The sequence below is a fragment of the Cynoglossus semilaevis genome, chromosome 3 (assembly GCF_000523025.1).
Source record: "Cynoglossus semilaevis isolate Cse_v1.0 chromosome 3, Cse_v1.0, whole genome shotgun sequence".
Lineage (NCBI taxonomy): Eukaryota > Metazoa > Chordata > Actinopteri > Pleuronectiformes > Cynoglossidae > Cynoglossus > Cynoglossus semilaevis.
This window is the reverse complement of record NC_024309.1, coordinates 5,903,472-5,918,089: the sequence shown is the minus strand read 5'-3', so window position 1 is coordinate 5,918,089 and position 14,618 is coordinate 5,903,472. Positions and strand designations below refer to the sequence as shown.

General features: G+C 45.6%; 1 protein-coding gene across 4 annotated transcripts in view; it reads left to right on the top strand.

Moving 5' to 3' along the window:
* Nucleotides 1-2,276: 2,276 nt before the first annotated feature.
* The window catches only part of nrp1a (neuropilin 1a), a 55,346-nt gene continuing 43,004 nt past the window's right edge, over nt 2,277-14,618 (top strand). For 2 of the 4 annotated variants that reach the window (XM_008307645.3, XM_025054342.1), the window contains exons 1-3: nt 2,298-2,817; nt 3,926-4,348; nt 5,448-5,622. In XM_008307645.3, coding sequence (XP_008305867.1) covers nt 4,282-4,348; nt 5,448-5,622 — 242 coding nt within the window. In that variant the 5' untranslated portion in view covers nt 2,298-2,817; nt 3,926-4,281. Of the gene's footprint in view, nt 2,818-2,948; nt 3,772-3,925; nt 4,349-5,447; nt 5,623-14,618 lie in introns of those variants that run through there. The other 2 variants (XM_025054341.1, XM_025054340.1) reach the window with 2 other exon arrangements.

Genomic DNA, 14,618 nt, shown 5'->3' with positions numbered 1-14,618 from the left:
CACCAAAGGCTAGTTAGCTCTGCCTTTGACAGAGATTCCCGACACCGTTTTAACATTCATGTTATCAGCGCGACCGTGAATTGCCAGCACTAGGATTGGAATAAAGCCACTCAATCCTCTGTCTGCCTCTCTCTTTGAATAAAAATAATAATGTGTCAGGGCTGTAAGCTTATCTTGTCCCATTGTGGCATTGAAAAAAAAAAACTTTCAGGCAGACATTTCAATACATGATGTGCATAAAAAAAAGTCAACCTGTCTTTGGGAATCCTTCAGGGCGTCACATTAATTTGGAAATTGAGATGATTGTAAAGAATTATAATGAGACTGAAAGCAGAGAAATGCATGGATAAGCTGTGCAGAATAATTCACTGAGTGCACTTGTTTAGAAATACGGCAGTAAAATCTCTAAAAGCAGCTCCGCCGCCGCTGCTGCTGCTGCTGCTGCCGCCGCTGCTGCTGCTGCCGCCGCTGCTGCTGCTGCCGCCGCTGCTGCTGCTGCCGCCGCTGCTGCTGCTGCCGCCGCTGCTGCTGCTGCTGCTGCTGCTGCTGCTGCCGCCGCTGCTGCTGCTGCCGCCGCTGCTGCTGCTGCCGCCGCTGCTGCTGCTGCCGCCGCTGCTGCTGCTGCCGCCGCTGCTGCTGCTGCCGCCGCTGCTGCTGCTGCCGCCGCTGCTGCTGCTGCTGCCGCCGCTGCTGCTGCTGCTGCTGCCGCCGCTGCTGCTGCTGCCGCCGCTGCTGCTGCTGCCGCCGCTGCTGCTGCTGCTGCCGCCGCTGCTGCTGCTGCTGCTGCTAGAAATTTTCCTTCTGGGCTTTTTATGCCAAAAAAGGGTCCCTGGCAGAACAGTTCCAGATCTGGTTTCTAAGTCTTAGTCTGTTCAGTTAGAGCAACAAACATACTTAGGAAAAAAGATCATGGTTTTCATTAATTCAGACCCTTATCCAGCTCCAGCCACATGTAAAGGTTTTTATGTCTGGCAGCAGTCCTTGAAGGGAAACTTCACCAGTGCATGTGTGGCACCCTCCCTTACCAGCTCTAGTGCCCCCTACAGGATGGCAAACACATAACCACAGAGCTGAAAACCTCCAGTTACTGCATTCGGTTGACCTACAATAACAGAGGACCGAGCAGCCAGTACACTCACTTTATTCGTGCCCTGAGGCCCCGTGACAAAGGTTAGAGAAACTTATGTGAGGAACTCTCAGTGATACAGGGTTGAATCCTGTTTCACTTCTCCTTCTGGGAGAGTTGCGCAATGCTGCATAAATAATATGAATGGGTGTTTGCAGTTTCCACTGTCCTGTGCTGGCTTCAAGGAATGTAACAGTTTTGTAATCACGTGGGCAAAAAGTGGAAATCTGGAGTTTTCTCTGACATCTGTGAGGGGAAAGTACTAAATGGAATCATACTAAAAACTCTTTTTCCACAAATGTTTTAGTTTTTCTTTCCAAACTCTCAACTTACTGTACCTCATCAATGTCAGTCTTTTCATTAGATTTAATTCTTTTTCTCCTGTTTTCTTACACATGTCCCAGTGTGTTTGAATGACTCCCAGATCATGTATTGGATGCCGTATGCTGACGTCATGCGTCTGTGTGTATTTTTAGTGTACAGATGGAGACGGGTGACAGAGTGATTGCTCACACTAAGGCTTCTTTGGTCGTGGAAACAACACACACACACACACACACACACCCACACACACACACACACACACCCACACACACACACACACACACCCACACACACACACACACACACCCACACACACACACACACACACCCACACACACACACATAGGGATGTCCCCCCGGGGCGTCCCCCCGGGGCCCCCACGCTCCAAAAAAGGTCCAGCACTTTTTATTATGGCCTCACAGCACTGTGACATTTTAAAGCTGTAGTTCTGGCCGGTGACGTAGTGTGTAGTTATTGTATTTAATAACAGGTTTTAAGATTCCGTCTAAAGCTATTTGTTTCCTACATTTTATCATACGGGTGTGCTGTGTTAAGAGGAGGCAAAATCAGCATTGGTGATGAAGCGGTGAAAGGGAAGCTGATTCATGGAGAGCGTCTCAGGAGAACAGACACCCTCCATCCCGTTATCGCGTTCTGTGTGACTTATCGAGGCGTCCGGGCTGTAGAAGCTGCAGGCTGAAGCAGCTGGATGAAATCTGCATCTCGATTGTGCAGACAACCCCTTTACTCAACCGCACGCGCGCACGCTTTCCCACGCGCGCACACAGTCACGCGCACCCTAGTATTCATCCCAGTCAAAGGGGCGTGAGGCTCCGGCAGGGACAGAAACCCTCGCCTGCGCATCAGTTGGAGGAGGTGGCTCTCGCAGAGACGGACGGGGGAGAGAACTCAGTCCAGATCTGTACGAACTCTTGGTTATTATTATTAATTTTTTTTTTGGCACTATTTGCTTGTGTTTCTGTTGGGACGCTGTCCTTCGCCAAGTTTTATTCGTTCGTTGCGCTTAATGGGAGCGAGAGACACGAGGGGACCTGGAGAGATCAGCGTGGCTGAGACTGGTCTGTTCGCCGACAGGGGAGTGAGAGTCGCGGCTTCACTGTGCGTCTTTGCGCGGTAGGGGTTACAGGTTCAGGTTGAATCGCGCTGAGGTTTCCTCCACGTCTTTTACAAAGAAACTGTTGGAAGGAGGAGTATTCCAGGCACCTTACTTGGACACTGCGATATTTTTTCCCCACATTTTCAGCGGTAGAAACCTATCGGATCGTACACTTGGCTCGGCGCACGGTGAAAGTGGAGCGCGGCGGAGGTCTGGATGCCTGCGGCTTTGGAAGTCCTCATGGCGCAGGTGAATGCAGATGTTTTATGAGACTTATGAATGAGACTGACGTTTACATTTACTGCGCCGGAGTGCGCTGCGCTTACAGTAGATTTCACCTAATGAATTCACCCACCGTGACACCTATATGTCCCACGGTTCACATTAACCAATATGGGTTTAGACATTTGATATTTCTACCAATTTAGCCCATTATTACTTTCTATTTTTTAAAGTATTTTTTCATGTATTTGGTTCCTGGTGGAGACCACAGAGTAAAAACCCTATGGTTTTGTTTGTGTGAGACCCAGTAAAAAAGGCAGCCTGAAGTAAACGACCTGAGGCTCCAGTAATTTACGCTTTAATTGATTTTCCCTAAATTTCAAAGTGCCAGTTTAATGGTGTCACTGTTGTGGAGCAGGCTTTAACGGCGGCCGCATCTGGACGGCTGCTGGTGCGTAAAAGAAAATGCCGTGGGAAAAAAAAAGAACCAGTCTAAACTGAGGAGGATTTGTTTCTGCGGTTCCGTGTAAGAAATTGACCGAGAAATAAGAAGTGCATTAATCAACTGTCTCCAGTAAAACTGGGGACAAAGTCTAACGAAGGGACAGACGTTTTTCAGAAGGTAGATAAGGTACAAAAAAGTGTGCACCGTGATGCTTTATGGAAACATTTTGAATACATATGTGGCATAAATAAATATAAATAATAAACACATCTTTAAAACAGGAGACATATCGATATGGAGAGGTACACGAGAGAAGGAGAGAGAGATAGAGTGTGTGTGAGGGAGTGGGGGAGAGAGAAAGAGAGAGAGAGAGAGTTGTCACTTAACCGACTGCTGCTCCTCAGTGTGTCAGTACAGCTCCGCTTGCTCACAAAGACTTTGACCACATCGCTGCAGATATCTGTAACCAGACCAATCACAAACCTCACCCAGTCTCCACTCCGAGCCTGTGGGGGAGCGGTGGTCACAGTTTTTGGGTAAGGGTGTTTCCTCGCCTTTATTCTCCTGAATACATCGGTGGCGCGTTAGACCGATTCGGGAATATCCAGTGCGCACAGCAGCGGCAGGCGTTCGTACCCAACTCACCCATCCATCCATCTCCCTCTCTCTCTTTCTCTTTCTCCCACACAGCCAAGGATTACTCCCTACCCGGAGAACATTTGACGGAGTAAGGAGGCACAGGAAGTGGGGTCATTGATCCGCGTCTTCGTGCGCTTTAGCGTCTTTGGAGAGGATATGGCACAATCGGCGCCGGAGAGAAGCGCACAGCCGGCACAGGAGAGCGGAAACAGGAGCTGAATGACAGGATGCCAGCGACCTGAACCCGCACTTAACTCACTTCCCAATTCGCTTCAAAGACACTTCTTATTATTTATCGCTCTGAGAGGAGAATTCAACCACGCTTGCTGAGAAAAAAAAGCTCTGGAAGGATTTTAATTTTATAAGTTTTTTATGCGTAATTTTACTTTTCCGGCGATTAACCAAGGATGCATTGTGGATTAGTCGTGATCCTGTTGATGGGAATCCTTTTGGTGGTCAAGGCTTTCAAAAACGGTGAGTCTGACATCTGATATTTATTTAGGCAAAGCCTTTGTGTACACTGAAAGGCTACTAATCCTGATATATTTTTTTTAAAGATTAGCTGTCCCTAATCCCTGCTGATCTTCTGGCAAACTGGCAACTCCCTCACCTGCCCATTAACTAATGCTTAAAGAAAAATCTGATTTAAAAAAAAATAAAAATAATATAGACTAGTTCTGGTCTAACGGGTTCTTTTAGATTAACTCTTCTTATTACGATTTAAATAATACGATTATTTATTTTATTATTTGTATCGACTGTTAAATGTCTCTTTTTCGGCTTTAGTTTTTAAAATATGTTTTAAAAATATATTTTTTTCTGTTAGAGGCCTTTAACAACAGTTGTGTCGTAGATTGATCCCAGTCAGGTTTGTTAAGCAGCAGGTTGCGCACAGAGAGTTTAGCTGAAGTTGAATCAACTTGGTCGTTGATCAACTTCTATAATTACTGCCCCAGCCTCGGCTACATGCAGGCGCGTGCTCTTTGTACACGACTTTATTCGACCAGAGCACATTATATAGGTTACAGCAGCATATGTGGGAGACTTTGATCACAGCGGGTCTCCGGAAAACCAAGAAGTATCCCTTTAGATGAAGCAGCGCGCTGTTTGGTTTTACTTAAAAAGATAAATGCCAGACTTTTCGACTGTAGAAAACAAACCCTATGTGGACTTTTTTTTTTAATCAGACATGACTGTATTGATTGAGCACAGCAGTTGGTTCACTGCTTTAAAATGGGAGACACTATAAGATGAAGTTACTGAATAGAACATGTGTTTTATTAGACTCCATATTTTAATGATGAATATCGAATGTCGCTGGACTACGATACTGTATCGTATTGTTATATTTCGATATGTAATTTGATTTTACTTACAATTCCCATTGGGTTTACTCTCTGATTAGTTAGTCCTAATAAGAAAGTCAATGAGAGTATTTGGAAAAAACAAACAGATACAAAAATACTTAGTTTGAGCTAGTTATGGTTAGTTAATTGAATTTAATTGGATAGATTGACAGGGTGTAACGGTGTCAAGGGTCAAGTTGAAATGTTATTCTTCTCTGATTCGGCAGATAAATGTGGAGGCAACATCAGAATATCATCAGCCAGCTACCTCACGTCTCCCGGATACCCCCAGTCATACCCCCCCTCTCAGAGATGTGCATGGGTGATATCAGCGCCTGGTCCTCACCAGCGGATCCTCATCAACTTCAATCCACATTTTGATCTGGAGGACCGGGAGTGCAAGTAAGAACAACAGCAGTTAGTTAGTCATTTCTCTTATGGGATGCAGATGTGATTTTTTGGACCCTCATACTTGTTTATTAACTTTGTTCTCGAGGCCCGGTCTGCTGTTAATTTAGTAGTTTTACGAGGGGAAAGGAGTTTTTTTTAAGGAAAAATAAGTGAATAGTTAATGCTTTTATTTGCTAGAACTACCATAAAATGTCTACTACCTGTTTGGACCCTCCTGTCTTATTACCATCGGCTATAAGGTAGCTGTACCGACTCACTAAACATGTGTGCTTTGTCATTATTATTACCTATAGATGTGTGACTCACATGTAAACAGCAGCGTGTCAGCATGTGTGCTGCGTTCAGGGATCTTTGAGGTGTGTTGCGTGCATGTGTGCAAGTCAGTGTGTGAGTGAGAAAGGTCCCTGCAGTAGTGCTTGATGCGCATGAAAGCGCGCCATCTAGTGTCCAAACCTGCCCCGAATCTGTGTCAACACTGTGTGAATAACCCTGCCTTGGCACAGCAACAGGGCGGCAGGAATGGCTCGGCCCTGCCATGTGGTTGTTGCAATGTCCTAATTTTTTCATCTTCATTTCAGTGAAATCACTCGAGGAAATTACTGATTTTAATTACAGTGCTTTTACAGAGGGCGTTGGTCAAAAAGTCACCAGAGGCCCTAAATCACAGCTGCTTTTATGTTGCTTAAAAGAATTGCTCAATGGTGAATACTTTACTTTTATATCCCTCCTAAAATTCTTAAACTCTCCAAACAAATGATAAGTACTGAAATTTGAAAGAAAAGAAAAAAAATACAAACCACATCCACGTTCTTAAAAGGTTATAATGGTTTTGGAAGCAAGTACAAGACTAATCCGTCTGTTTGACCTTTGTGTTTTAAAATCCACTCAGGAAGTAGTTACTGGACCCTTTTTTTAAAAGTTGTATTTCTCTCTTTTTTTTATTTAAACTCCTTTCGAAGTTCAAACTCGAAACTGTGACATTCAACATATGGCTAAGTAGCTAAGCTGTTGTCAGATAGTTCAAGCTGACGAAACCGGAGACAGACAGTAATGTGATGAGCCCGTGTCCGTGTGGGTGCCCCGAGGTGAGCCTCGCCTGTGCAGACTGACTCACTCTGTGATTGCCCGTCTGTGTCTGTGCGATTGTGTGCGGTTTTTGTGCGTGTGTCGCGCCTTTGCCCCCGCGCTCTGTCTCAGCTATTTGTTTATGCTGCAGGGTTTAGGAGAGTCCGGGGCTTTGCTGGATCTTGTTACTCTGTTCCCATTCCGCCCAAAACACAGACCTTCTTCCTTTGTGCTGCCTGAAGAGCTCCTGTATACGTTTGCAACATATGTTTGGGTTTTTTTTAATCCCACGTTTCAACACCACTTAAGGCAGTATTTATTGATGTCACAGGTTAGACACACCGGGTGTTGCCGTCATTGTGAGGGAAGCTGCTCTTTGACATGCGCCACCGTCACCAAAGGGAACGTTTGACTGACCAGGAAACAGAGAGGGAGCCAGTGAGGGTGGGAGTGCAGTAACAATGCTGGTGCTAATCAAATTAGCTGTAGGAATGAATTTCCTGTGTCTAAACACACAGTAAAAAGAATTCAGCCCTGCAGGCCTGGGGAAGGGAGCCTTTTTTTCCCAGGCTGAAAGGAAGGCTGGCTTTGTTTAGTGATCCATCGATATGTCATTTACATATTAACTGTGTTCTTTCGTTGAACAGACAGATTGCAGATAATTGGCTGTTCATACATTTGTAAACAGATCAGGTTTGTGTAGTGTGTATTTACATATGTGTTCAAATCAGGTTGTGTTTTTTTTTTTTATTTCCCATTTGCATATTAATTACATTTGGAGCAGATACAACCCATAATCACAGTAGGACAATAGACAATAGATTACCGTCTTGGGACAGTAACAAACAGCCCAGCTATTGAACTTTAAGTAATTCTCCGTGGGGGGAGGGGGGCACCCAGGTAGACCGGGTCATTCTGCCCTAAAGCTTTTTACTATTTTAAGTTAATAACAAATATCTGACAGTGCAGTTCACCTAGCATGCACACATTTTCTTTGTTCCTGCCCAATTTCAAATAACATCAACATCTATATGTTAGAGTAATAACCAATCACCAGGCATGACGTTGCTAACTCAATTCCATGCAGGGCATTAGTCAGTCATACATTTGCAGACAGAATGTAATTTTTTTTTTTTTTGGACAAATCAGACAGTCTGCCGCAGCTCCACTCACTAAATTTGCTTTTACACAATAAAAAAATGATGAGAGCTCGAATGGCTTCCTTATCTGATGGACTGGCAGAGTTGGTGAAGGAGCAGGGGACGGGTGGGAGGGCTACAATACATGCTTCACTGCACTGCCTTGCAATCTAATTAGTGGGCAAATGGAACACACATGCACCACATGTTCCCCTACATGGCTGTTATCAGCAAACCAAACAAGAAGCACTCAAAGTGGTGCTCCCGAAAAGAAAAACAACCTCTGCTGAGTGGAGTCTGGCCGCGGCCGTGTTGTTGCACGTGCGCACCACCGTGAGCACCACCGTGAGCAGGTTTGTTTGGGGAAGTGCAGGGGCCTGTATCCTGAGAGCTGGGAGGAGGAAAACACTTCATCAGGAAGATAAGGACACTAAGTGAGGCCTGTGATTCTGAATGCAGGACGTGTTTATCTTTCACGCACCACTGTGGACTTTCACAGAGAGTGGAATTTCGGAGGCCGCCCTCACCATGCTCCCGTTGCAAATGAAGTCTGAGATAAAGGCGTAGCCAGCATCACGGCAAATATTTGAAGTCGATTCACTCGAGAAGCCACTGGACCTTGGCGCTCTAAGCCGAAATGAGAAAAATAAAGTAAATAGAAATACCTTTTTCTCCTATGAACCTAGTTCTTGTTTCTTCACTTTTTGATTACAGCTGTCAGACTCATCTGCCTGCAGCAGCTTTGTTGACTGAAAAAGTGTGGGTGGGGGGGCATTGCAGGTTTGAATCCAAGTGTCGATGTCGGAAGACGGATCAAAAGTGCAATTTTGTTTTACTTTTCAAGGAACTCTTTTGTTCATAAACAATTTGACGCACACTTGTCTGAAAAGTTTCCAGCATTTTCAGCCCCAGAGGTTTTTCTTCTGAGTTGTAGCTTGTTTTCTCCACCTCCTCCCTTTTCCTCTGCTGCTGACTTGCAGAGGTGAACCAGCTTTCTTAGATATGATGCACTCTTGACAATGCCATGAATCATTGATGGCTTCGGATTTGCTGACCAGACCGAAACACAGTTCCTGTACTTTTCCAGTGCAGTGAATCCTCTGGCAGTGAAGGAGAGTCAGTATAGGATGAAATGTTTGTTTTAAAAGAAGGGCTGCAGAGAGACAGATGGACCTTTTTATTATTCTATTTTATATTTTTTCTGTTACTGTTTTTTGTTTTTGCCCCCCCCAGAAATTCCGTGTGTGACCATCTTTGCATGGTAGATGAGAGGTGGGGGCTCGTAGCTGTATGACAGGGTGGTACTAGGCGGTGAAAATATGTGAGGAATGTCTCCTCCAGCAGACTTTTGTTAGGGAGATTATATAGAAAGTCAGCAGATGTCTCTCCCCTAACTACGCTCCAGAAGACTGCTCTGAGGAGCTCCAGTCAGAAAAACAAACCTCTCTTCTTTTATTAATTGTAGTCCAGTGTCCCCTCTGCGCCTTCCACTCCGCTCTCCTACTGCGCAGCCCCCACAGAGCTGCATGGAAACAGTTTTTTCACCCTGTACCAAGTACAATGGACATCCGGCCCGTCCTGGCGTTCTTCACCAGACCTGAACACCATGGATGACTAACAAGCGCGCTGAAAGGAGAAGCTGCATGGTAACCCTATTCCAGTGCTATAGTCGGCTCTTTCTTTGTCGTGTGGAATCCCACCGACTCTGCTCATGCGGTCGCAGTGCACAACAAAGAGAGGCCACCTGTTCCGAGGAAGTGAGAGTGGACAGCAGAGGCTATGGGGGAAGAATCATTTTTGACACTTTCTTTAATTCCATATTTACCCTTCCACCTGAATATCAAGCAGCCATCCACTACAGATACAGAACATTGAAGCTTCACAGCGTTGGGAGGAGTGACTCCTCCCTGCACCCGTGAAACAGCTCCTTCTCAGCACTCGCCGCTCTCTCACGCTCCTCTGCAAGACAACCATGGGCAAATAAGGAGAAGTGGGCCGTGCGACCATTTATCAGCCGTTGTCATGAAGGAAAATAAATACGCTTGGAACGCAGGGGGAACCTTTTTTTAACAGGCTGGGTGGGGGGGATTTTGAATAGGGGAAGTGCAGTGACCTTAAGGGCTGAGGGAACAAGGCCTCAGGGTGACACGAATTGTTGGAGATGCTTACAGTTAGCAAATGTTTATTCCCATTGTTGACATGCGCCGCTTTTCGAACGTACGTGACAGAGTTGAAAGGGACACCACAAATAGGAAGAACGAAAATAAAGTGCGGTCACTCATGGCGACGCTGTTTCTTTTAACTGGCACGTATGACAAAAGCAGCTCAAATCATGCACCTTGTGTTTCCCACAGTGATGGACACCCACGACTGGTGACAAAGGAAATCAAATTACACCTGAAATTACATTGAGCTCTGGGAAAATACACTTCTTTTCCATTACATTTCAAACAGCAGTTCAAATTGTGTTTTTTTTATTCGAATTTCACTGCAATTATGCCGAACTGTGCTCAGCGAACATCAGCAAAAAAATTAAAAATAGCTCAAATTATGTGTCTGGTTGGCCACTAAAGTTGAATAGAGCTGTTTGGACATTGGTGAAAAATTTCATATTGTTAATTAACCAGAGGGCAGAAAAGGCAGGACACCAGACAGTGATGTTGCATCAGAAAGCTGCTCACCTTGACGGCCATTCAAACCTTTTCTTCTTCTTCACCTCTTTGAAACAGAATGGGCCGCTGACTAATGATCAGGAGTAAAGTAGGTCTCCTCCGTATGTGTGCGTGTACGGTTGTGTGTGTTTGAGCTGACCACTGGGTCGAGGGCCTTTTTTTTCCTTTTTTTTTTCTTTCCTCCTTCTTCATCTGCCAGTGAAGTGTTTCACCTTGGCTATGGCTTGGAAGGGCAGCCTGATTGAAAAGCTTTCTGGCTGTGGCATCTGCCATCCTCCCCACTGCTCTGTCACCACTTTGATTCATGCACAACCTAACCACAACCGGGAGGCGAGCCACTCTACCTCACAGCAGGAGGAAGAGAGAGAGGGAGGGAGGGACGGAGGGAGGTCTTCTCCACAGTGGAGAAGAATCAGGCAAAAGGAGGGATGAGAGAGGGACAAACAAACCAGGACCCGCTCTTATAAATAACCTGCCGGATCTCGAGCTTTGGTCACATATCTGAGGCAACCCAGAAGCATCACCAGGCCTCTCATGTCTGCCTGTTGTTTTCATCTTGATGTGGGAGTTAGCAACTGGTGTTTGCCAAGAACTGACTGTCACTAAGCTGTTTCTGGCACACAGCTGAGGATTTTTCTTTTGTACTTATTTTTCTTTCTAGCCCCGTACTGATAGAAGCCTCCCCATATGGAAGTTTGTGAAAAGGAGTGGTGGCCCACACAGCTTTGCGATGTCAGCCGTACGCTTGCGTTATCCAAAACAGACTTTTGCGAGAAGGATGTGTATGAAGAGATTGATAATTACAGGACATCATTTTCTAATCCAGCCTGTCTCTCAGGACCCACGTCTGTCGGCTGTGAGAAACTTCAAACTCATTTTTCTTCAAGCGCAGATGAAAAATCATTAAAGACTGAGGCCGTAATTCAATTATTTGTTTCTTTGTCCAAGAACAGTTGGCAATAAGTAACCGCCCTCCCCTCTCTCAGCCTCGTATAATATAATTAACTGCAGGCCTTCCTCCATTTCATTTTTTTCCCTTCAATCAAATGTGTGTATGTAAAAATAAAGCCAGGTTATCAAATATTAAATGACACTTATGTATGAAAGCGCAGAGCAGAAATCAGCAGCGGATCTGAACTCTCTCTCTCTCTCTCTTGTCTTACTCGTGGGCGACATAAAAGAGCAGACACTCCTTAGTAGAATGCATGAGGGAGTTGTGGACACTTAAATCCAGCCAGTCCAGACATGTTTCCTTCTGTTTTCTAACCTTGAATGGAGCTCATGATTTTGATTGATGTGGCCGTGCTGCAACAGCAGCCCGTGTGTGCTCCTGCAACACCCATGTACTCAGAAAGAGAGGCAGGTGGGAGGACCGCGGTGTTCTTTCTCCTTAAACAATCAAGTGATTTTCTGAAGGGTGCCTGGGTGACGCAAAGTTTGTTTGCAAAGTGCAAAGAGTTCGGAGTAGGAAGTCGAGCGAGAAACCCTCCCGTGTGAGCCACAAATCCATGGGGTCATTTTTGGTCACTGTGTTTGCGCACAGCAGGCTCCGTTGCCTGCTGCTGTTCTTCCACCACTCAACCCGACCTGATTCAGTCGGAATGGCAAGCAGACAGTGATTGATGGGCAGTACCCCACTGCTCTCTGATTGAGTTACAGCTCTCCCAATCTATTGCTTTGTTTATTCCTCGCTTGATCCGTCTCCTCTAAATCGGCAACTTTAGTTGTGGTCTTTCTTTCCTATTCTTCGCAGCAATCATTACTTTTTCTTCTCACGGCTGCTTTTTTTTTCTTCTTTTTGTTCAGTGACAGCAATTGGAGAAGGAGTGTAAATTTAGCCCTTTGGCAACATTCTGGGGCATTATCACGGCAGGGTGTTGCCGAACTAGTCATTAACAGCCAGTAGCTTTTGTCATGTGATCATCCTGTCTTTCAGATTGATCCCTGCTCAGGGTAAATGTGGAGAATTGCTCCCTCTTTTTCAATTTATACAAAATCTCCTTTGGGATTGTTCCTCTGAACGGCCATGTCCAGGGAGTCTTTTTGATTTTGGGGGTCTATAGCTGTTCGAGTCACCTTGCTTTCAAAATACTAGGTTGCAATAGTTGGGCATTAGAACTGCGATCAGCCTCTCGCTGCCAAGAATTCCAGCATCACAGAAGAGATGCACCAGTTGGAACGGAGCCATCACAGCATGAACTATTTGGCTTCCGAAGTGCTGCATCACTGGAAAATCTGGGTTTCTTTTATGCTGCGAGAACAATGCGGACAGATCAGAAAGGATGCGGTTTTAACTCAACGTTCACAAATCCAGGGTTAAAAGAAATCAAATATACATGTCATTGCAGAAGCCCTTCCTTTATCTTTTCTCAGAACTATTCGTTGGCATTTGCGGTGAAGACCCTGAAAATAGCCTGTTTTGTCTCAAGGTTATTGGGCCCCCAAGGTCAGACGTGTTTTGTCTGGGACGGTCCATCGCGTAAACACTGACGGGAACAATCCCAGTCCTCCCAGTACTCCGCAAAGATTTCTCAGAGCGTGTTCATTTCCCCTTGCTCCCAGCCAAGTGGCTGCTTTTCCAGTCAGATGACCGGGTCACTGAGCACCCAGCCCAGACCGCTCTTTAACTCCCCCATCCCCTGCCGCCTACACAGACTGCAGGGATGACAAAGAAAAGAAACAAGAGATGCTGCCGGGGGGGCAGAGGCATGTTTAATTGAATAATTCCCATTCCAGTTATTACCACCACTGCCCTCGAGCTCCCTATTCATTGTAGGGCTGCGTAAAATAATCTTGCACAGAGAAAACTGATTCACAGCTCTGGACCTTCAACTGGTTAAGAAAAAATCCCCAGCCCCCTGCTGTGCACAATTTCTATCTTAGTTTTTATTTCTTCACCGATTTTATCAACTGGCCAGCATATCTTTACGATTTCTTAATCTCCCTCAGCAGTTGGTCTTTCTTACTTCCTGTCCATTGTTGAGCTGAGACAGAACACAGAGGCAAAAAGAGAGGGAAACCTAAGCTTGACCTCCTCCTCAACTCTGCACCTCCCGTCCCTTCCTCCTCGGTTCTCATCCTGTGCTCCTGTTGCCTTCTGTGAAGGCGACATGCTTCTCGCCCCAACAAACACAGCTCATTACGCGACAGGGAGCGCCGCTATCTTCCCGCAGCATCAGCGGCAGACCGTGCATGTATGGAGTCAGTGTTCTGTGGAGGGAAAAAAAACGGTCGCTGTTATTGTCTTCTCTCATCAGCCCAGATAATGTTAGTCCGTGTAATGTTCACGTGGCTGATCTAGAAGTTCAATAAGTCACTGTCTCAACGCTTCCTTAGGTTTCCTCCTGTCACATGGTTCCCTTGCGCTGAACTGTATTTCAAACTGGTATGTAAGTGTTCATGGACAGGATATCCATTATTAGAGTGTGCCCTTAAAGAACCATTTGTTATGCTCTACATGTTGGCAGTGCAGATGAACTCCCTTTAAAAGTCCAGAACAAGATGATCCTGCTACTTTTTAAATAATGTACTTTGTTTTATCTAATACCCTTTTTATCTTTCTTATAATTACACAAATGTTCCAGGTAGTTGATGATAGCACAGAGGACTCCTTTGATGTGTTGAGCTCATGTTTAGGAAATATGGCTGGCTCGTAGGCCAGGTGCAGATGCGGCCAAAATCATTTCTTTTGTACTGTTCTAACTGTATCCTTTATAAGCTGTGGGCTACAGACGCTTTAAGTTTTTATTCTGCAGCAGCTTTGCACCCATTCACCCTGGGCTCGGTAAGGGCATGGGGGTAATATTACTTAGCCCCACAGGTGGCTTTAAAGTGGCTCTCAACGATCAGACCAAAGGAGGAATGATGTTTTTCAAAAGGCAGAATACACATACGTGCACCTCTGTTGTATCACAGCTCCGCCGTCTCCTCACGCCTTCCTATTTTTACCCCTGGCTTCTGATTGCTGTCACGAGGGTGCATCATCTGAGCCCCAGTGGAAGCCTGTCTCCACTCACCTTTGCCTGCTTCTCTCCTCAGTGTAATCTATGGTCCTCTCAAATGTCAAGGTGGGACAAATGGGAGCCATTCCCTCCTGTAATGGCCCCAGAAA